This window comes from Hippocampus comes, unplaced genomic scaffold, assembly GCF_001891065.2.
Source record: "Hippocampus comes isolate QL1 unplaced genomic scaffold, H_comes_QL1_v1.1 scaffold17, whole genome shotgun sequence".
NCBI lineage: Eukaryota > Metazoa > Chordata > Actinopteri > Syngnathiformes > Syngnathidae > Hippocampus > Hippocampus comes.
The window spans coordinates 1581592-1605123 of record NW_017805002.1 but is presented as its reverse complement, the minus strand read 5'-3'; the positions used below and the strand labels follow the sequence as shown (position 1 = coordinate 1605123).

The 23532-nt window shown below is 39.6% G+C and overlaps 3 protein-coding genes across 11 annotated transcripts in view; all 3 read left to right on the top strand.

Annotated features, from left to right (window-relative positions):
- The window catches only part of phtf1 (putative homeodomain transcription factor 1), a 15294-nt gene extending 10809 nt beyond the window's left edge, over nucleotides 1-4485 (top strand). For all 3 annotated transcript variants that reach the window (XM_019856479.1, XM_019856498.1, XM_019856489.1), the window contains exons 14-17: nucleotides 731-886; nucleotides 2339-2434; nucleotides 2511-2636; nucleotides 3066-4485. In XM_019856479.1, the coding sequence (XP_019712038.1) occupies nucleotides 731-886; nucleotides 2339-2434; nucleotides 2511-2636; nucleotides 3066-3086 (399 nt within the window). In that variant the 3' untranslated portion in view covers nucleotides 3087-4485. The remainder of the gene's footprint in view (nucleotides 1-730; nucleotides 887-2338; nucleotides 2435-2510; nucleotides 2637-3065) is intronic.
- Nucleotides 4486-5294: 809 nt separating this feature from the next.
- On the top strand, nucleotides 5295-16798 carry pfkfb2b (6-phosphofructo-2-kinase/fructose-2,6-biphosphatase 2b). Of its 6 annotated transcripts, XM_019856520.1 has the most exons (17): nucleotides 5295-5435; nucleotides 5649-5729; nucleotides 6162-6287; nucleotides 7878-7974; nucleotides 9335-9401; nucleotides 9500-9574; nucleotides 10128-10184; nucleotides 10276-10400; nucleotides 11170-11377; nucleotides 12250-12396; nucleotides 12478-12582; nucleotides 13189-13318; nucleotides 13418-13480; nucleotides 14148-14212; nucleotides 15072-15239; nucleotides 16544-16566; nucleotides 16718-16798. In XM_019856520.1, exons 2-17 carry the CDS (start codon nucleotides 5669-5671, stop codon nucleotides 16785-16787), a joined length of 1587 nt encoding a protein of 528 aa, XP_019712079.1. In that variant the 5' UTR covers nucleotides 5295-5435; nucleotides 5649-5668; the 3' UTR covers nucleotides 16788-16798. The 6 variants fall into 6 exon arrangements, with proteins under 6 accessions (XP_019712079.1, XP_019712105.1, XP_019712087.1 ...); XM_019856546.1 differs by lacking the exon at nucleotides 15072-15239; XM_019856528.1 differs by lacking the exon at nucleotides 16544-16566.
- Nucleotides 16799-19494: 2696 nt separating this feature from the next.
- yod1 (YOD1 deubiquitinase) overlaps nucleotides 19495-23532 on the top strand; it is a 6608-nt gene continuing 2570 nt past the window's right edge. Inside the window, exons 1-2 of one of the 2 annotated variants that reach the window (XM_019856614.1) lie at nucleotides 19495-19542; nucleotides 21665-21877. In XM_019856614.1, the coding sequence (XP_019712173.1) occupies nucleotides 21670-21877 (208 nt within the window). In that variant the 5' untranslated portion in view covers nucleotides 19495-19542; nucleotides 21665-21669. Of the gene's footprint in view, nucleotides 19543-19562; nucleotides 19682-21664; nucleotides 21878-23532 lie in introns of those variants that run through there. The other variant, XM_019856623.1, reaches the window with a different exon arrangement.

Genomic DNA, 23532 nt, shown 5'->3' with positions numbered 1-23532 from the left:
ACTGTGTAAATTTAATACACTTCATCTTCAGCATGTTTAGTGCCACTTTCCGTCCAGGCCACGCCCCCGTCCAGGCCACGCCCCCGCCCAGGCCACGCCCCGTGCGCTTTTTTCATCACTCGCCATTGCCATGTATGATATATTGAAAGTGAGGTATAAATTAGTAACTTTGAAAACTTGGCTTCTGCGTGGGTTGCGGAGACTTCCTGTGAGTCAAATGTCGGTCGTGGTCTCACTCATGTGACAGAGACATTTACACAACAATACAAACACAACATCACGGGCTACATGTAACACACTTGCACAACTCAAACATACTCGCAACACACACAGAAGACTCACGAAAAAAACCCCAAAAAAAACACGACCTACAGACACACGCACAATTCAGTTCAATATACACAAACACATGCACGCGCGCACACACACGTGCGCTCTCTCAAAACATACATATACAACATACTGTACATGTATGTACACATCACACGCATTCCCTAACACAACACACACTCATGCGTTTGTCATTTCCATTTTTTTTTTCAACAAAAATATTCTAGTTAAGGTAAAAAATATGTCGCATTAAAACTACTCTGACAAAAGCAATTTAGACAAAAAGCTACTGACATAAATGTGGCAAATTAAATGTATCACATGACTACCAACCTCTGTGTTTTGAGCGCATATTTCTCCTGGCACTAATGTTTTTTTTTTGTTTTTGTTTTTTTTAAAGCTTTTGCAGAGCCATAAGACCTTCCTGGACTCGCTGACCAACTGGGAACTGATGCTGTGGGCCTCGTCGCTCGTCCTCTTCCTGCTTAGGCTCGCCACACTGGGTTCCGAGACCAACTGCAAGTATAGCAACTCCTCAGTGCTGCTCACTGAACAGGTCAGAACCCGCAAATCACAAAGTCTACTGTGGAACCAGCTTGGAGGCAGCCTTGAATATTGACCCAGAATACTGCACCATCTCAGTGTTGCGGTGATGTTTCTAATATTTCCATCCTGTTATGAAGCCAATATGTAACTAAGGTTTTGGAAAACTATTTTATTTTTATGTGTCTTTTTTCCCCACCTACTACTACAGGTGAATTAGTGAGCTGTGGCTGTTGCGAAAGCGCTATATAAATAAAGACGTATCGTATCACAATTGTTAAAGACTACTCCTTGATCTCAGTATCGTATCATTAACATGTCTATATACAGTACGTATATTTAAATAAGGGAATAAATACAAATTCAAATAAAATAAATACATATACCCGCGCACACATACTCCTATGACCTTTTTTCCAGAAAATATGACTTGAGTCCTGTAATAGTACTTTCTTTTCTAAAAAAAAAAAAAAAAAAAAAAAGCTACTTTAAACACAATATAGTACAGATTTTTCAGGTAAATCTCATGACTTTGTTTCTTCTCTACAATTGTATTGGGGTCTCATTTGAGTGTACAGTGGTACCTCTACTTATGAATGTCTCAACATACGAAATTTTCAAGTTACAAAACGTCTCAACAGGAAAATATTGCCTCTTGTTACGAAAGACATTTCTAGATACAAAAGGTAAAAATACAGTATGGCCTGCTAGTCGCAGCTCCGAGTTTCTTGAACACAGCATACTTACAGCTGCTATGCCATTGGCCATTACCGAGCATTATCCTGGCATCCTATAAGCTAAAAGGGACCTCAAACGGTGTCTTCGTGTGTAGATAGATAGATTTGTGTCTGTGCAGCGTCCTCGTCATTCGCCCATCGGGCCATGAGGCGTTCCGATAATTTTACGTAAATGTGAATCACCCAGAAAAAGTGTTCACCAGTCAGGCGATCGCTCACTATGCTGATGTTTGCCTTGGACAGTTTTGAAGGATTGTTAAAAGTTAAAAGCCGACAAAAGCAGTTTACAAAATGCCAGGCAAAAAACACTTCTGAGAGAGAACATGGACGAAAGAGGGCAAAAAACGATGAGGATGCAGTTAAAAGTTAAATGACCATCTTTTTTTTTTTTTATTTTTTGGTTTTTACAATATGCACAACTCTCATTTATTGTGCAATAATCTACTGGTAATTGTAACATGTATTTGTTACATATTTTGATGCATTTTTATGCTCTAGGAAACATTTGTCTGATTTTTTTTTGGGGGGGGGCGGGGCTTGGAACGGATTGGGGCATTTACATGGAAAACGTTTCTCTACTTACAAAGTGTTCTAGTTAAGAAATTTCTTCCAGAACCAATTAATTTCGTAAGTAGAGTAGCACTGTACGAGTAATTCATGTTCCGGCTGGAAGAGTGTAGGTGACCAGCAGGTGTCACTGTTTCTCCTCCACTTTGTCTGCCTTTCAGATCAATCTGTATCTGAAGATAGAGAAAAAACCTAACAAGAAAGAGGAGCTTAACATCGTGAACAACGTCTTGAAACTGGCCACCAAACTGATGAAGGCAAGCGCGTTGTACATGAGAGTACTTTAGTGAGCGTTTGACGTGTGAGCAATATTAACGTCGAACCTCCCGCCAGGAGCTGGACACACCATTCGGCCTTCTCGGCCTGACCGTCAATCCACTCATCTACAACATCACTAGGGTGGTCATCTTGTCGGCAGTGTCCGCCGTGGTCAGCGACCTGCTGGGTTTCAACATCAGAGTGAGTCTCCCAGTATACAAGAAGAATTTTTAAATGTAGTGGTGGTGCCTTCAATACAGACTGTTTTTAGTCCCACACAGTACATACTTTAAATGTAATATAATTGTATTTAACTTTCAATCATAGTGGTTGGTCATTATGGTGTTAGTTGGATAATCATTTTTTTAGGTGGTAGTTGGTGTAACAAGTTTGAGAACCAATGTTGATGATGATGCATGAGTTTCACCTAACTTTTTGTATATATTTTTATTCTACTCGAGTTGTCCCTCTTTGAATAACCTTTGAGTTGTTTTGGTTTAAGTGCCACAAAAGGGTCAAAGGAAAAAAAAGAGAGATTAGCTGAGACTGGCTTTCGTTGATGCCTTCCATTTTTGTTTTCTCTTCATCTGTGATGTGACAGTTCAATTACTTGTGTTTGTGTTTTTGCAGCTGTGGAAAATCAAACCTTAATGTGAAATGCAGCAAAAGGCCTTCTCGGCATTTAAAGCGGAAACAGACCCGCCTTCTAACCACACGTGCAAAACTACTGACCCCCACATGACGGCTCACGACAATTTTGGATTCCGTTTAATGTGGTTTAACATAGCCGGGAAAGTGAAATACTGTATTGTCACCTGTGGTATAATGTGTGCCATATGATGGCAGTAATTTAACACAAGGTGAGCATCCTAAGGGTTTTTTTTTTCTTATTTATTTCAGCTGTATGTATGTATGTCTTAATAGACTATGACCTCTATCTGCCTTCTCCATTGAGGACCACTGTCATGAAATTAACTATGCAAGTTGGGATTTTTTAAAAATCTCTTATGTTCCTTTCTTAGCAATACCAATACAGTAATGTTGAATTAATCCATTCATTTTCTATAGCGCTTGTCATCAATATAGTCACAAGGAAGCTGGAGCCAGCTGACTGTTGGTAAGAGAAGTGGGTTAAAGTCTGGACTGGTCACCAGTCAAGGCACATAAAGAAAAACAAGGATTCACATTCACAAAGGAAAATTTAGAATCTTCAGTGAACTTAAAATGCGTGTTTCGTGATTGTGGGAGAAAGCCAAAGAAAACTACAAGGAAAATTATTTTGACAATTTTAAAAAGGGAACAAAAGCCCAGTAGAGCGATTCTACAGTAAAAAAAAAACGTTTTTTCCATCTTATCAAACTTTAACCCATCTTTAATGTTGAGGGCCAGAAGTTTTTGAAACACTAAAATATTTATATAAAATTTTATTTTTAGTCATTTTTCAAATACATTGAAATGTAAAATGTTGCGTGTGCAGTCACCGTTGATGAAGTGGTTCACTCACTTGGCGTCTGTGTAGGCAGCATGGGTTTAGTTCCTACTCAGTGACACTTTGAATGGTTGTCTGTCTCTCTTGTGCCTTTTGATTGACTAGCGACCAATCCAGGGTGTAATCTGTTTCCAGATGTCAGCGAGGGTAGGTTTTAGCTCGATATGACCCTGAACACGATAAATGAGCGATATAGAAAATGAATGGAAAGTGTTATGAAAACTCATTGATTTTTTGGTGGGATTTTCCAATATTCACAAAATGCGTTAGTATGATTTCTTTCTTAAATATTAAACTTGCACCGGGTCACAGTGACATTTCTGGTGTAGCAAAGAAAGTAACATAAGAGGAGGGTTAATGCATGTTGGGGAACCACTCCAGTTGTTGTTGTTGTTGTTTTTTTAATTGAAACTCCAAATAAAATGTAAGAAATAAAAATGATGCAACCATGTTAAGGATTTTATATTAGGAGAGTTTATGCACTTTTTTAGAATGGTGGGGAGGGTTATCCCTGTTTTGATAATAATGATCAATCGAATAAAATGTTTCAACTCCACTGGTGATACTGTTTTTTTGGAGTTTGGTTGCTCGATTTGCGACAGTTACCTATGGTGACATAACCACAATTTGTTTGGCATAGCAGTAAACATTTGTATACTGTGTAAACTTCTGGGCTACAAATATAAAACAATCCAATTAAAAAAGGGTATTGTAGTACACACTAACTAATAAAGCATTAAGTGGGATACTGAGTATTTTCTAGGAATGAAAAATTACAACAGCTAAAATTAAGTGCAAAGAACAAATGATATCATGTAATGTGTACTGTAAAAAACTGTTAAAATCAAAAGTCTCGCAAATACTTGACATGGAGGCTACCTTAAATAAGGTGACACAATGGATTAAAAAAACATTGAATAATTAGGTCTTATTAAATTTATATATATATATATATATATATAGTATGTGTATATGTGTGTTGAAAGCTTTACTGTTTCAAATATTTGAATCAAAATAAACTATTTTAGTGATTCTCAAACTATGTAGCAGTACACATGCAGGGTCTTTGTCGTGGTACATGAAAAAATAGCTGCCTCAATAGAGTTCGATTTTTATCAACTCTTTGGTTTTCAACATTATTTGAGGTAACATTTTCTTTCACCGAACAATACATTTTAAGAGAATCGTTCTTAAAGTAAAGAACAGTTCAATTTTCTGATATTTGAGCGTAGTGTTCATGCTCAAATTAGTGGCTTCATCTGGAGGTTGGTCAAGTCAAACTTTGTCAATCTCAGAACCCGTTGCCTCAATGGTGTGGAGGGACGTCTATTAGCAGCTTTACGGTACTGTTGGGGGGGGGAGTCGATGTGACGTAGCCACACACCTCTGTCTGTCGGCTTGGAAGGACACCGGCCGGGTTGGCTCACTTGGTAACCAAGGACGGTGCGACCGGGACCTGCATTCACCCAGCGCCAGCGAGCGACTCTGGTGCCGTACGTTCAATTTACGAGGTATGAAAAAAAAAAAACGATGCCGTTGTCGACGTGCTGACGTTGACAGATGCCGCATGTTGCCAAGTTTAATTCCCGCCTCGTCGTCGAGCCGATGATGTGGCAGCAGAATCCTTTCTCGTGTAGCCAACCGTTCTGTGTGGGTTGCCACAGCAACAGGAATATATATCATGAATACTGTATATAACACAGCGTTTTGTGATTTGTGTGCAGAAGCGATTCCTTAATCGCTCATGTCGAACCGGCGCCCCCACGTCAAGAAAGCTGACGTGAGGATGAATGAGAAGAAATGCTGTAAGTCAATTCATTGGGTATACCTGCATGTCACTCTAATTGCCTCACGGGGATAGATAAAGTTTTCTGAATCTGAAAATGAAGTTGGATTTAATTTTTTTTTTTAAATCACGTCAGAATATTTTTGATACTCATTTAACAAAGTGGGTTTTTGTTGTGGTTGGAGAGCTTCATTATATTTTGACCTACTGTGGATATAAATTACTGCAAACGAGTACACCATAATAATACAGGGAAAACACATTGAATTGGAAGATAATCTCAAGGAAGATGTGCTTGATATTCTGTAGTTTGATATGTTTTATGGTTCCTTAAAAAAAATGGTGCACCTATACTATTATATTGTGAGTTCCATATTTTTCCCAGCAGTAGATAACTTATCACCTCAGCAGTGTTTGATGTAGTTTCACATTGTTCCTCTCTCACATACAGCGTGGGCGTCCTATATGACAAATTCCCCTACCGTAATTGTGATGATCGGTCTGCCTGCCCGAGGGAAGACGTACGTTTCCAAGAAACTCACACGCTACCTCAACTGGATTGGCGTCCCCACCAAAGGTAGGACACAGTGGTGGTTTCTGGTTTGCGTGACATGTGCGGCCGTACAAGGAGGCATTTCTAGTGGGGGTGGTGTCGTTACCTGGCTGAATGGCCCGACAGGAAGTACTGTATGACAAATGCAAGTATAACTGTAACTATGGAGTGTGTGAAGCAGTGAGCCCAGGTTCTCCACATCTCCTTGATTTAAGCATCTCTTAGCACCTCAAAGAGAACAAATGTCAAAGAAACAGCTATAGCCCTGATTTTAATTAAACATGCACGGGGCCGTCACATGGGGCATTCAAGCTTGGACCAGCACTTGGTAGAATTCCACTGTCCTTCAAACATTTCAACCCACATCATTGTCTTGAAAGGTTAATTTCAGTGACTCTTGCTAACTTCCAAATTTAAAAAAAATTATACACATTAATTGAACACACAGGAAAACACAATTCCTAACCCCATTTTCATATTAAAAATGTTTTTTTAATTAATTCTTTATCATGTTGTATTCAATTATTTTGAGATGGTGAATTCTGGGTTTTCATTGACTGTGAACTATAATCATCCAAATTCTAAAAAAATAAAATAACTACATTGTTCACTCCGTATGATTTCCTTTAAGTTTTCTGCAATATCTTAATTTGAATTACTTTTACAATTGATTATTCTTGGGCGGCACGGTACAATAGTTTACTCTTACGGTCTCCATTCTCACTTTCTACACTGAAATATCTATAACTTTGAATATGTGTGTGGCTTTAAATGGTGGTGCCTGGCGTGGTGAGTGATGTGGGTGTCAGTGAATGAAACTGGAGAGTTGCCTGTTTTTGAGCTCAGGTTAGTAGCTCTCTGTTAATTGGCTAAACGTTAGCCATCTGTGTGAGTGCCTGGATGTCAGTTATGGCCGTTAAAACCCCGACCATGACTGTGCTGACTTGGTGTGTTGTATTTTTACTGTTTCTTTAACAGCACAAAGTTATTGTAAGTGCACCAGCAGCCTTGTCTGTCCTTTTCAAGGCAATACAATATGTTCCAACTTGCGGTGGGTGGCTGTCATCAATCAGCTAAAATTGATGCCTTGTGTTGGTGATCGTTGTGCTATGAGGGTTATCACTGACTTGCAGTGGACACATTGCACTTTATCTTCAATTTTTAAGCATGAACTGATCCCAGACTTTGAACATTCTCTGTTTTATCCACACTAATTCCTCCTGGCTCACCACGATTGTTCCAATTAATTTATACATGTGAGTGTACAGAACATGCTAACTGCAACATTTTGCTTCAACTTTTTTTTCCTGTAATTGAATTATTTATTTTATTGGAATTCATCATTTCAGACCGAATTGAGATGCTTATGTATTTATTTATTTATTTATTTTTTTGCGTGGGATAAAATTCATTATCTTAAGTACTTGAGTATGACGTTGATAAAAATCTATGGATCATCATCCGTCTAAAGGTACGTAGTCAAACACTCTCAATGTTTCTGTTGTGATACCAGATTAAAAATAGGATTTGTTTAATTGTGCTGGTGGTAAATTTAGTTCCGGAGGCCTCCACATAAAACCCGTTGTCGATGTCAGTTCTGTCATGTCCCCACAGTGTTTAATCTGGGCGTGTACCGCCGAGAGGCTGTCCGAGCCTACAAGTCCTATGACTTCTTTCGCCATGACAACGAGGAGGCCATGAAGATCAGGAAGTGAGTTCTGCTCCGTAACACCACAACCTTGAGTGTGCGTGTGTATGAGTGCTGTCATGATATCGTGTCAGGGCTGGATGGCTTTCCCAGTGCTAAATCATGACCCAAATATGAAAGCAATAGCTGCAGCTGTCACTTGTGGCGTGACTTTCCCTGGCTCACATAGAAGCTATAAATAAATATGGAAGTACCGGTAGTCTTTTTGCACATATATTATGCTTGGGTCTGAAGAACATGTCTGTAACATGCTTTCATCAAAATACCTGAAGGATCAAGAAATGTTTTTAAGTGTCCCCATAGAACTTTTCTCTTCCAATACATCTGGAGTTCTGTCCGATATCGATATTGATCTGATGCAATATCAGCAAGAATGATACATGATTTTATTTATTTATTAGTATGAAATGTTTGAAGAGACCCGATTAAGTGATCCTATTCAAACAAAGAACAACGGTCAACAACAGTAGGTATGAGAAAATCTGACCTATTTATTCCAAACATTTGGGTTCCATAAAATCAACCTCAGCAGCATGAAGTCAGCTCCTGAGGATAAACAGATTAGAAAATGGATGGATGGAAGTGAAAAATAACAATTCAAGTTTACCTCAGGCCATTAGGAATCTTTTTTTTTTTTACATTTACTATAAGGTGGGAACAGAGTCTGGAATAGACTGCTTGTATATGAGCGCTAATATCTGAGATGTTGGATGTAGGCCCATATAATAATTTTTTTTTTCTTTTGGGGTCAGGGGATGGGGTCGGACAAATAATGCTGTTGGATTGGGATGCCCCTACTTTCCACACTATATTCCTTCTGTTCAATATCATGGAAATTGTGGAAATCTGTGAGTAAATGACCACACCCCAAAATGGTTTGGACGCCACAAGATGGCAGCAGCAAAACACCCATTTGTCTAAATCAGGGGTGCCCAATTCCACTCCTCGAGAGCTCCTATCAAGGCTGTTTTAGACATCTCCCACCTCCAGCACACCTAATTCAAATGATCATCAACCTGTTTGCTTGTCACACTTCTCACTTGTTAGACTGCAAATTGTAATTGAAGCTACGCTTAAATGCGTCACATTTGCTCACTTGTCACTCACTGAATTCTGGGGAAGCCGCTCAGCCAGTGAGCTGCTTACTGATACCTGTTACCTCCCGCGGTCTGTGTGGCTTTGTAGATTATTTTTTGACTATTTTTATCTTTCTGTCAGCCTTGAAAGCAAAATGTTTCCACATCTCATTCTGCGCCCCCATTTTGCAATAATGATCTGTGGACAAACGCGAAACCCTGATTTCCAATTATGTCATCAAATCGGGACAACTTGTTTCGGAGCTTTCCTTTTGTCTGTCTTTCAGGCAGTGTGCGCTTGTGGCCCTGCAAGATGTGAAAGTGTATCTGACAGACGAGGGTGGTCAAATCGCTGTGAGTCCTGCTTCATTCTTCTCTCATTTTATTGTTCTCTCCCATCAAAAGCACATCTTGCTCAGAGCGAATGACCCATACAGAGTTTTTGTCGTCAGGTTTTTGACGCAACCAACACAACAAGAGAGCGTCGTGACCTCATTCAAGCGTTTGTGAAGGAAAATGCATTCAAGGTGTGTTTGAACTATCAATAAAATACACTGGTAACCCTAACCCTAATTCCCTGTTCATGTTTTCAGAAATTTAAAAAAAAAAAAAAAAGCATTGTATTTAATCAAACCATATTGTCGTTGTCTTGTGAAATTCCACTAGCTTAATGCTAACCGAAAATGCAAAACGCCAATGACAGGCTAATGAAACTAGCATCAATGTAATGGTTGTTACAAACCTTTAAAAATCTTGTATTTGGACACATGCGTCAAAGCATAAAACAATACTCACAAACGTATATTCTTTATCCTCTTTGAAAAATGACCAATATTTTTGCAGCAGCTTAGTGATGGTCTTCTGTAATTCATTAGCAAATCTCCATGGTGACCAAGACGCACACGCCAGAAAACACATTACAATGCCCCATTGAATTATCATGATACAATACTCTACAATAAATATTTATGTAGCACTTTCACAAGAGCTGCAGATGCACAGACTGATTCGGCACTCTACTATGTGTCTCTGTATCGTCTTGCTGGGAGTCATGCTGGTGGTGTGGCCTTTTGCCAACAGGTGTTCTTTGTGGAGTCCGTGTGTGACGACCCGGAGGTCATTGCTGCGAATATCATGGTAAGAGTCTGAAAGCTTTTCTTCATATTCATACTCTATAGCTGTGATATTATGTAATAAGATTCACATGCTGACAAATCCCTCCAAACAGGAAGTGAAGGTGTCCAGCCCGGACTATCCCGAGAGGCACCGGGAGCGCGTCATGGATGACTTCCTGAAACGGATCGAGTGCTACAAGGTTACTTACCAACCGTTGGATCCTGATGATTATGACAAGTAAGACTTAAGGCAAAGACACCTGCATGATTGTAGTGCATTAAAAGGTGCTTGTTTTTTTTTCTTTTTAATTAATGAATGTTACATTATTTTTTATTGACAGTATCCATTTATTTTGATTGTTGTTTACCTTTAAAAAAAAAACAATAGTTTTAGACTTTTTTTAATTGATTTTATTTCCCCATTTATTTTGATTGTTGTTTACCTTTAAAAAAAACAATAGTTTTAGACTTTTTTAATTGATTTTATTTCTTTTTTTATCCATTCATTCAAAAATATAGTATGAAATACCTTTTTTTAAACGACTTTTTTTTTAAGTTCCCACAGGGATAAGCAGTATAAAAAATGGATAAACATGGATTTTCAGGTCGTTGTTTTTTTCAGTTCAGTACATTTTAAAAATCAGTTTTTCAGGTATTTTGACTGTTTTTACTGACCTTTCCAAAAAGATAAGAAACATTTTTACAATATATTTACATTTTATTGTATTTCACTTTTACTTTTGTATTTTATGTTTGCAAATCCCATTTGCTTTACACTAAGCTGAGTGTCACACATTTTCACGAGTTAGTATGATTCCTTACGCTATCAAAAGTCAATTCAAATCCTTTTCCAAAATTCTCTAAAGAGTTTTATTTTTAATTTCACTTTTGAAAGCAGGGAATCACATTGCTTTGCTTTGTAGTGAGAAATCAAAGTTACCAAATAGTCATCTTTCAAGTTCGGCAAACAGCCACTAGAGGATGACACTGAACCACTCTCTCCACAGGGACCTGTCTTTCATTAAAGTGATGAATGTGGGCCGCCGCTTTTTGGTGAACCGGGTACAGGACTACATCCAGAGTAAAATCGTCTACTATCTCATGAACATCCACGTGCACTCCCACTCCATCTACCTGTGTCGCCATGGCGAGAGTGACCATAACGTCGAGGGGCGCATCGGAGGAGATTCAGAACTCTCTCCCCGTGGGAAACTGGTAACAAAACTCACAGGCACATATTATTTATCCTCTGCCAAGAATGACTAATGTCACTGCACCTCACTGAGGAGCTGTGACTGTCTCTATGCAAGGCTATTGATTTGAAGCAAAAAATGTGTCAAAACGTGTTGAATTCTTTACACTGTATTGAAAAAACATAATTACTGTTTGTTTTTTATAAAGTACAATAGTATAGAGTGTGATTGTTCATTTGTCACACCATTAAAAGAACAGCAGCAATGCTTTAAGTGGGTCAGTACGCAGCGGTAAGGAATACCATCACTTCTCAATTTCAGCCTCTACCGGGACTTTTTATGGCATACCGGGACTTCACATGAACCCACCGTACCCACTCTTGTTCTATTTCTATCTTGCACTTTGTAATACTAATACATTTTTATGACTTCTTAAGTACTTTGGGTACATCAAATAAAAAAAATTTAAAAACAAAAAATTAATGACAGAACTGTTTTTTTTCTGCCTTCGGTCTTTTATGTATGTCAAGGAAGCTGCAAACATGCTCATAACGTAACACACTGCCAACACAAACGCTAACTTCCAAATAAAAGCTTACCAAATAATACATTGGCGCCAGTGCATTAGCCTGTTTAAAGCTTTATTTTGAAGTTGGCCCTCATGATAGCGTGACGATTGGCTTCAGTTGTCTTTTCGACAATTCGGCTTTCCGTTAAACAATTGGTATCAACTTCAACACATCGCCATCCCTAAATCATATTCAGTCACTAATTAGGATGCTAATGAACCGCAAGTTAATTACGCCGTCACCGTAAGATATGGCACAATTTATTTATCTTTTTATGAGGTATTTACTGTCTATTTATTGATCAATTATTGAACTTTTTTTTTAGTTTGCCCGGGCTCTGCGGAGGTTCATTGAGGAGCATGAGCTGTCTGACTTGAAGGTGTGGACGAGCCAGCTGAGACGCACCATACAGACGGCGGAGGAACTGGCCGTCCCCTACGAACAGTGGAAGATACTCAACGAAATCGATGCGGTCAGCAGCGTAATGTCCAATCCGGCAGCTTGCAATAAAATGTCGTATGTGAAGGTATTTTGTGTTGGTTTTTTTTTCCAGGGTGTGTGCGAGGAGATGACCTACGAAATGATCCAAAGGGCGTTCCCAGAGGAGTTTGCATTGAGGGACCAAGACAAATATCACTACCGCTACCCAGGCGGAGAGGTGACTGAATACACCTGCCACACCCAAAGCACAAAACATCCTTACCATGGACTCTCCTAAGTCCAACACTCTTAACATAAAAGATTGGAGATGGACCACAAAACATCCGGTGAACTATTTCTTCAAAAGTTATAGAAACGTTGGCGTTCAAAGCATTCTAACTGACGCAGTGTTTTTTCGTCAAACTAAAAGAAAACAAATTTTTGAATTTTCTCTGGAAAAAATAGGATTCTTTTAGAAATAATTTACTTTTTGGAAATAGTTTGCGCTGAAAAAAATGATTCATTTCAAACAAAAACTAACCTTAAATGCAGTTTGTTTTGAATGTATGTATGTGCGTGTGTGCGCGCGTGTGTGTGTGTGTGTGTGTGTGTGTGTGTGTGTGTGTGTGTGTGTGTGTGTGTGTGTGTGTGTCTTGCCAGGCGTCTTCAAAAGGTGAGCATGTTCAAAAGTGACTCAAAACACTGCCTGTGCATTTCTAAAGATTTGACGATTTTTATTTTATTTTATTTTATTTTATTTATTTATTTTTTTTTTACAAAAGATGAGCTCTCTGCATGTCTGATTCAAATAAACCCCTAGAGGTGACCTTGCATGCTCCTCCAGTCGTACCAGGACCTGGTCCAGCGTCTCGAGCCGGTCATCATGGAGCTGGAGAGACAAGGCAACGTGCTGGTGGTCTGCCACCAGGCAGTCATGCGCTGTCTGCTGGCCTACTTCCTGGACAAAAGTGCAGGTGTGTGCAGTCCGAGGCGCTTGACACTTTATTTATGCGGCGCCGGTCCCACATGCTGACTGTGATGCTGATTATGTCCTCGTTTTGTTCCCGCCATAGAGGATCTGCCCTACATGAAATGTCCGCTCCACACAGTCCTCAAACTTACGCCAGTGGCATATGGTAGAGATCATCTTTATGATTATTTTTAATTGACAGTAAACTGCGGTTGATTTGTGCAATGTTATTCGCAAACTCACCTTTTTTTTCTTTTTTTTTTCTTCTGAAAAACTCAGCTATTTGCAATTTAGTGCTCTTTCAATCGCCGTTCTCAGATGGCACTAAGTCCGCGGCTAACAGGAAAGTAAGAATCGGTCTAAAGGAATAGGATGAAATATTAAATCTCAACTGAGAGACGAACATCTTTGATTGCCAGGGAGGAGCTTCGTACTAGGGAGTTTAACCTGGTATGGAGAGAGGCCTTGCCACATGTACATGCACACTTTGGCTCATTTTTTATCTCAACTTAAACCATATCTGAACTGTTTACTGTTTACTTTTGTAAAATTAGATCAAAATCCTATTTATGTGTTTTGGAATTATAGTTTGTTGTGTATTCACAGTGAAACTACTTATTAGATAAATTTTTCGGGGGAGTCAATTGCTCATTTTTTTTCATTGTAGAGCAGGTAGCAGGGGCTTACTGTTTTAACTTTGTGTGTATGTGTGTGTGTGTGTGTGTGTGTGTGTGTGTGTGTGTGTGTGCGCGCGCGCACACGCGTGTGTCTGTCTGTCTGTCTGTCTGTCTCTCTCTCTCTCTCTCTCTCGCTCGCTCGCTCGCCCCTTCCAGGCTGTAAAGTGGAAATGTTTTATCTGAATGTGGAGGCAGTGAACACGCATCGCGACAGACCACTTGTGAGTATATCGTTTACATCTAAACAGGCCCAGATTTCACACAGAGTAAGTTAAATTTGTGAGAAAACTTAAACGAGAGCATCATTAGTTTAGTAGTAGACTTTTTTGGGGGCTGGGGGGTGTGCCGTTAGATTTTTGTAATGGAAAAGGTGTTACTTGCGTGAATAAAAGTTGGGAAGCACTCGGCTAGACGACAGGTTTGTTAATACAAACGCAACAGGAATTTCTTGAATTTATGTTTTTATGCCGAAATGTAATCTGCATTACATAGAGTCCCCATCATGAAGTTTGGACGTAATCAATGGCACAAATGAACGAGCCCTTTTTTTTTTTTTTTTTTTTTTTTTTTTTTTTGTTGTTGTTTTTAACAAATGTTTTATATTCATGGCTTACGAATGTTTCACACAAATATTTACTGTATTTATGACTTCATTACTGGGTAAGTGTAGTTTCACATTCCGAATTGTACACGGTATAAATTTGGATTACATTGCCACCATAAAAATTCCACTGCAAGCCGAGGACCTCCCTAAAATAACTACATCTCCATACTTATTCTAAAGTCTAACGACTGTTGCTATTGCACCTCTTTTGCTTCCTTTCCTTCCTCGTTGTGGAATGTTGCATTTTGTTGAGGTGATGATTAGCTTTAATGAGAGTTTATGGCTGGCCATGCTGCCGCACTTGGCTTGGAAAGGATGACAATACCAGCAATCGCTCCGGTTGCATCCTGATTCTATTACTTTCCATTCTTCCTCCTTTTTGTAAATTCGAAGTGTGTCCAGTGAGGTATCCCAGCTGTGCACCCCCTCCCTCCTCCCAGCTATACATTTTCTTTTCCCCCCCCCGCACCCACCAGGGTCAAATCCCCAAGGACTCCACCCTCTTACTCCGGCGAAATAGTTATACACCCTTATCAAGTCACGACCAGGTCAAGCGTCCCCGGCTGTACAGTGCCGGCAACCAGCCCTGGCTGCCCCTCGCCCCCACGCCGTCGGCTTTGATGCCCGAGGGACGGTCAAGCCAAGTCAGTGTCGCCTCACCCGCCGGCCGTGTTGTTAACCAGTCACCTCCCATCCCAGTCGTCACATCTACAACTATCCCCCACCCCTCCCATGTTTCACTGTGTGCTTTCTAAGAAAAGAAATAACCAAACGCGGATTGATAAGTGTACCCAAACATCAGACAAATCATAGCAATAATCAAATACTGTAGTGCACTTGCAAAAGGGATAGATGAAGAAAACGGTTAAATGAGCAAAATCCACACAGTTAACAAAGCACTCCCTTTGCTTTGTGTTTTAATTCTGAAAGAGGGAAGGAAGGGCACCACTTCAGGTAATGGGAAGTATCTTTTTTCATAATTGATATGCGTAAATACGACTAATAAACATAAGGGAAAACGCTGTAATTACCAGAGCTCAGACTTGCACTCAAAATCTCCACTCACCGTTCCTGCTAACGTCAGCGAATGATCGTCGAATCAATTTGCTTCTTGCTCTTTTCTGAATTAACACATCATAGTCCAGCACTCGAAAAATCAAATGAAGTTCACTTACCGGTATTTGGTGCTTTATCTACATCATACGTTTGCAGAGCCATATTGACTTATTTTATTCAAACATATAGGAGTATAGAAGACACTGGCGCATTGATCTCCAGGATCCCGTGCTCTCCCTAGCTAACAGCAGAGCCCAGGATATTGTTTTCTCTCATGTTAAATCCATCCCCATAGTGTTGTACTATCCTCATCCTAGCGAGCACTAAGATAGTTTGTCCTTCGGGTCCGGCGTCCAATTTCAGAAACTCCCTTTCGTTTGTTTCTAGGACATCGTAGGAGGCCAACAGCGAGGCGCACTGCTTAGCTGGACTTTACTGACTGACTGCTTAATAGTTGAATTTAATGCTCTGAATGGGTCCGTCATGTGCGCGCCAAACTGATCGCATCCCATCTTGGAAAGGGCTATAACAGTTTGGGGGGGCAGTGAGGCAGCTGGTGGGCTGGATGTGGCCCGGGGCCGCCAATTCAGATTGAGTAACCCCTGGGGTTAGATAATGAGACCATATCATTTTTTGGGTGGAAGGGAAACACTGTCCTCCTGACGTGCAAAAAGAGAACACAAATTGCTCACATAAGTACCGGTAAAGAAAATAAAGCTTGTGATTTGCCATATTTTTGTTTGTCTGCATGTATGTTCATGAACCAACAGGATTCTAAACTCAACTGAAAATGTTTGCATTCACGAAAAGCATGTTCATATCAGTACGTCTGTCTCGTTGTTGTCTCTACATTTCTATTCTTTGTCTCTGGTTCTCTCTTTTAACCTTACAGCCTCGCATAGGAAGCGGCTGTTTGTGAGTATTTTGGATGACATCCAGCCAAGCTTTCTTTTTCCTCTTCATCCCTTTATTAGACACATCTCATTACAAGTGTGCCTCTGTCACCTTTGCACTCACAGAAATTGTGGCACTTTGGACTTTCACTTACAAATGTTTTGCTTTGCAGGGCTCTCTGTGTGAAGGAATCGATTTTGACAACCCTGAAGAAACGAGCGGCTGTGTCCGCTTCTGAATGAAGTTTAAAAAACAAACGTCCTAGCACAAAATATGTACAATGGTGCCTTGACATACGGGTTTTTCAAGATACTGTATGTGCCGTGGCTAGGCCAATTCTTTTGCTTTGACTTGCCAGCAAATTTAAGATAGGAGCACGAGATGGTTGAAGAGCGTCAATTCTTCAAAAAGAAGCTTGAAGCTGTTGATTGGCGTGCCCAATTGATGTTTACTGTCAAATAAAATATCAAACAATGACAGTTTCACACTGCATATTTAAAACAACCAAATACATTTGCCTTGAATGTCTGCTATCTTAATGCTAACACACAATACAAAATGCCATAGACAGGCTAACGACATTAGCATTGATGCCGCAGTGTTCCAACCTTTCAAGCAATTTGAACACCATCAGTGCAACAAGACATGTAAACTCTTAACAATACTCACAAGCACATATTCCTTCTGTAAAAAAAAAAAAAGACTATTACAACTGCAGTTTACTGAGTTGTATCTGTAATATCAATAATGTCAGTACAGTATTATAGTAGAGTACTCAATGAGGGGTTTTGTTTTGTTTTTTTAAACTTGGTGAACTCATTCAATGCCAAAAACGTTTTTCACGTTTTTTTTTTAAGAATCCAGGCATTCAATCCCGGGTACATCTTTACATGGTAGGATAAAGAAGGGTTTCAAAATAGCTGGCAATGAGTTAATTAAAGAAAAATAAGTATAGTATTTTTCTTGTTTAAAAAAAAAAAAACAGGATTATTATTTTTTTTTTTTGCGGGCGACAACAGTGTGTTCACAGAACGAATTAAACTCGCATCTCAAGGCAACACTTTATTTACTGCATATAGACATACTGTAGTAGTACTGTATCTTGACTTACAAGTGCCTCACTTTATATTTTTCAAATTATGAGCCTACGCTTGGTTGCTTTTCTTGTGTGTTGCAAGTGAAAATTTGTGGTCAGAGCAAGCTTCAGATGCACCGCTGCTGCTCGTTGAAGTGAAATGGTACTGTAATGCTCTGCAAATAGGTAAGGAAAATCACAGGTGGCAGTACACTTTCAGCCATTTATTGTTTATTATTTAAAAAAAAAAACACAAGGAGCTGCTTTATGCCACAACTCGCGCCCAGTCGCTCACATGCAGACTAACTGGCTAACCTGGACACACCCCAATAGACAGTCATTACATCAAAATAAGGTTCTTAATCGCTATGTTGTATTTATTTACTGTTGGCTTGCCATTTAATTAAACACTTGATTTAATTGTTTCCCCATTTTTTAAATCAAGTATCGATTATGTTTATATTATGACAATGCTTTTCATTGCATGACAGAATAATCATGGAAGACTGTTGGATGCAAAGACTTGTGCCTTTTCATCTGATAAAAGGGATTGAATTTGAAAGCATAGATTATTCGTAATTGCGTTTTTATTGTCAAACCCGCTTGTATTTGCACATCTTTTTGTCATGTAAATAAAATATTAAATAACTTGTATCGCAATTTTGACTGTTTTGTTGAATCTTATTATCCAACCATCCATTTTCTTTTTCTTTCCTTGTGTACAAACTCAAATTAATGACATATTTATCCTCTTATTGAAAACATTGTCTTTGGTCCAACACCAGATTTTACAAGCTACGTGTAAATTGTTGTTAACTGCACAAAATGAACCGTGCATGACGTACTGTCACGACAGTCACACGTTAAAAACTGAGCGAACTGAATTTCACGCAGCACTGATTGGACAAGCAATGTGATCATCTGCAGCCAGTGATGGCCAGGCGGGCGTGTCATAACTAATTGACATGTTGAGTCGAGTGTGTTTTAACCTCCATGGCTGAGGCTCCATCGAACCCCTGAGACTGATTCGAACCCATAGGGTTCGATCGAACCCAGCTTCAGAACCACTGCTTTAGTGGTATGTGACAGAATCACTTGGTTAAAGTTCAAGGAGCAGTTTCAAACACATTTTTATTCTAATTGTGTTATAGTGTTTTTGTTATCACTGTGTTTTAACTGTCTTTTTTTTGGTGTGTCTAATTTTACTCCGTGTACTGTACAACAATTTGCGTGCAGCAATTGTTTTTTTTAAGTGCCTCTATAAATAAAGTTGAGTCAACTGTGGCGTAAACGACACAAATTTTAATTTACTCATTATCACTTTTACGTACAGTACAGCTTTTACGTACACATTTTTAATTTAATCGTTATTTAAGTAGATTTTTATGGTTCTTATTTTTATTTTATTTTTGCAAGGCATAATCCTACAGTGACCGACTAGTAATATTTAATGTTATGGTAATAGAACGTCCTAATTGTTTTTGGTGAACAGAGTCTTACACTGTACTTTAATGTTGTTTATGATAGTCGCACTTGAGGACGAAATGTCTTTATTCAGGTAGTGTTTGTGAACATTGAGGAAGAACTGCTTAGAGTTCTTGTGAATACGGGTTTTGGGGGAAGGATAAAGTTCGAAAGGCATAGTTTCCCCTCATTATTATTACTATTATTGTTATTGATAGTAATAATTATATTTTTGTACATTTACTTCAACTTTGACTGCATGACGAAGCGTCTGAGGTTGTTTATTTAAAATGGGCATACGGGTTGCCAAATATCACCGCAAGAATCTAATAGTGAGCTATTAGAGAACTTACGGTAGTAGCACGTCATGACGTCAAACATACGTTTTTGACGTCTCGTCCCGCCCCGTAGTTGTGTGTGTGTGCATTGTTCGACGAGCTGGGAACGGGCAAATACAGGTAACAAAAAAAATATATAGCGGGCAGTTAAGTTGTCGCGGATGTCAGTAAAATGAGCTCGCTCGTGTCGAGGACGAGAACAGGATGAAAATGACCGCTTGGAGATAAAATGTCTACTGAACGCTAAGTTAATGCACAGGTTAGCATGCTAGCACAGGATAGCTTCGCTCGACACACATTCCCCACCTACTAAAACCTTAGGTTCGTATCAGTAATCATTATAATAATGGTAATTCGAATAAGTTTATTTGACGCATAAACGCAAGGTATGTGAAATGCAAGTTGTCCTGCTAACATGTTCAAGCAACAGTACCGCGTCTGAACAAAAGGGCAGCAAAACAAAACAAAACAAAGCAATCTTGCTGTCAGGTCGTTTTTGTGTTTATGTATGCGCACTCGCGCTTTGTCATCGTCAGTTTGGTAAACAGTAGTGTCACAACTTTCTAAATTAAATAATAGTCTTTACATACATTTTAAACTTTGTGTTCTGCGAAATCTCTATTTAAATGCTTTCCAGGGAAATGGTGAAGAAAAGGCGTACTGTTGTGTTTTGTGAGGGAAAAAGTTTTTTTTTTTTGGGAGAAGAAAGAAAACATTTTTCAAGGGGGAAAATAGTTAACAAAAGTCATATATTATAGAAAAGCCCAAAACTGAGAGGGTTTTTTTTCGGTATTTTTTTATATGTGTGGTTTGTGGTTTCAAGGGGGCACACTACACTTTTTCTACAAAAAAAAAAAAAAAAAGTATAATTACAGCAATGTTTTTAAAAGTGGCATATCTCGAAATGTGTATTTTTCGATAAACTTTTTTTTGGGGGGTGCATTGTTCAGAAAATATTGTATATTTTCAAGAAAAAAAGTAATATATTTGAGGTGAAAAGGTTGTTTATTACTGCGATTGTGTGATGCAAAGACAAAGATGGCTATCCGTAGGGCAAAAAAACCATGAATTTTCACGGACAGGTTATAATGTTAGCTTCGCTTGACACATTTTCCCCCACCACCCCACAGTTAATTGTCATAACTCGAATAAGTTTCTTCTTTCTCTTGTGACAAAATCGAAGTTGTTTTGCGAGCATGCAAAAAGGAAGCAAAACAAAGCGGTTGTAGCAGACAATAGTTGGGCTGAAACACTCATATTACTCAAATAATTTGACTAAAAGAAAAGGTTGACATAAAACCTCTGCCTTCACGCTTCGCAGGGATGCCCATTTGTTATTGTATTGGTTGGTATTGTTTCTTCTTTTCCCTACAGCTGGTCCCGTTAGGGTTTGTCACAGCGTGTTCTTCTTTTCCACCGAAGTCTATCTTCTCCGTCCTCCTCTTTAACACCAACTGCCCTCATATCTTCGCTCACTACATCCATCAACCCATCATGTTATTTCAACCCCTCGACTTCCCACTGCATGGGAACCGCATCGCATTATGTGCTGCAAAAAAATGGTAGAAATAACATGAACAACATGAATGCAGATTAAGATAAAAATATCGAATCATTGAACAATGTATCATGCCTGTGCTAAAATTATTACTGACCACCAGCAACGGTCCAACCGCACGTCACGTACGTACTGCTCAGAAAAAAGGTAAAGCTAAATGTTGCCTGACTTATACAGCGTTATATAATAATAATGAGGTGTTGTATCCCCCATAGACATAAAAATCACACCTGAAATTCATTCGCCCGGCGAATCTTCTCCAATGGTTTGTTGTACCTAACACAAGCACAAAGTTCCATGTGCACGTTGAAATGAAAGGAGCAGACGTATTAAATCTAGGCGGTGATTTTTAGGTTATAATCCTTCCGTGTTCGCCATCCCCGACTAAATGCTGGAAACTGTAGTTCCCGTGTACATGTTAAAAATATTTGCACTTTGTAACCACAGGTTCAAATTTGAATTGTTAGAAGTTAGTGTAATTTTTAAGGAAAATGTTGAATGTTTTTAGAAAAAAAAACTCTGAATGTTTCAAAAAAGGATAACATTGAGCAAAAAGTAATATTCTGGATTTGAAAAAAAAAAAAGTCATATGGGTGTGTCATGTTAGAAGAGCATCATAAACTTTATGTTCAAACTGTCATTGTTGCTGTTGTCAATCTTCCGTATTTTTGTCCCACCTGTCAGGCAGGATGTTGCGTCTTCGCTGTAAGACCAAAAACGGGAGTCACGTGATGCAAGGGTTGACTCACCAATCATGCGTGCAAGAGTTAAAAAGCAAAGTGGAGGAGCTGACCGGCATCCCTTGCGAGGTGCAGAAAATCATGGTGGGCTACCCGCCTTCCAGCCTGGACCTGCGCAACGGAGACGCTCACCTCAAGGACTACCCCATCAAGTCTGGTATGACGCAAGCGTCACACAAAGTGACCGCCACCTTGTCAATTTGCTTTGGAAATCACACGTTGCTTCTCAGACAGATGTCCGTGATGCTCATTGACTTTCAAGTCAATAAGCAATGCAAGGTTGCGTTATATATCACTCTTCATAAACCAAGTAACTGACTATGCTTCACATAATTAAAAGCATTGACAAACAAAACAATAGTTAGAAATTTATAATCAAAATAAAGGAGTAAAAAAGTCACTTATAAAACAACTTTTCTACCCCCCCAATTTTGCTGCTGTAGACTGCAAATTTCCCCAGTGTGGGACAAATAAAAGTTATCTTAAAAAAAACTGAAGAGTGCAAGAACAACATTTGGGAAAAGAATGAATGATTTAAAAAATGCTTTAAAAGACTGAGATCAGGGGTGGCCAACCCACGGCTCGCGAGCCTCATGCGGCTCTTTGGCGGTTCAATGCGGCTCCCGGGCTTTCACATGACAAGCGTCGAAAACGCCTCGGCGGTGACACTGCCATTCAAACAATGGCGCTAAATACACAGAAGTTACTACGTCAGCCTATCATACCTGTACATACAGGGCAACCAGTCAGATGACAACTGAATCGCTGCTCATGCGCAAACAACGGCGCTAAGTTAGTCAGGGAATTGCCTCCGATTTTAAGGCAGGGGTGCCCAATACATCGATCGCAATCAACCGGAAGCCAGCGAACTAGTCCCAAGTCGACCGCAAGGGGTGGGAGGAGGAAATGGCGGGGGGGGGATTTGTGTGTTTCGGTTTCGTTCATGTTCGGGCCGGCTGTTGCTCATCATGGGTAGTTGGTTGCTTCAAAAGTCGATCTTCGGGCAAAAAAGTTTGCCCTGTGTCAGGCTGACCCGAGTAGTAAGTAACCGCTCCAGCTCGCATGCAGATCGTGCTTGCTTTGAGTGGCAACAACGGAATGCAAGCCAGATTTGAAGAGCATTGTTCCAAGAGAAGAAATGCCAGAAGTCCCTGCACTAAGGTGCTAAGCAACATGCATAGTCAGAGAAAAACATTCTTATATTTTTGTTTGTGGACTTGGTCGAACTGAGAGTTTGTGTGTGTGAGACAGTGCGCACAATATTCATTGTTGCAAATGACTGGCCTGTAGGAGTCAATTTCTGTCATTATCATGTTGGTGTGTGACATTTACCACTTAGCAGAGGTAGGTTTGTGTGAGTGTGTGCATGTGTGTGCGTGAGGAAGGGATGGGGTGATGCTTATGTGTGCCAATGTGCATGATGTGGCTCTTTGCAGTAACATAGTAAAAAAATTGGCTCTTAGTCTCTGACTGGTTGGCCAGTCATTTTTTTCAAACAACCCTCTACATTTTTGTGTAGAGGGTTTACATCGGTGCAAACTCTCGCGATATTCACGTTGAGCGCGTGCGTCGTTTGCCCTGTGGTCTGTCAACAACATTGAAACATGGCGGCGGCCGCGATCTCCAACGACAGTTTAAACCGCGTTTTCTGTGTTACAGTCGTATGCTCCCACCGTAATGTTAAGAAAATAGCATCCATTGATGTATCAAAAAAATTCAGCAAACTATTTGATGAACAACACGGGCCGAGTAAAAACCGAGGGCGGAGGAGGACGGCGGAGTTCAGAGCGGGGAGAAAACTAAATTGGTGGC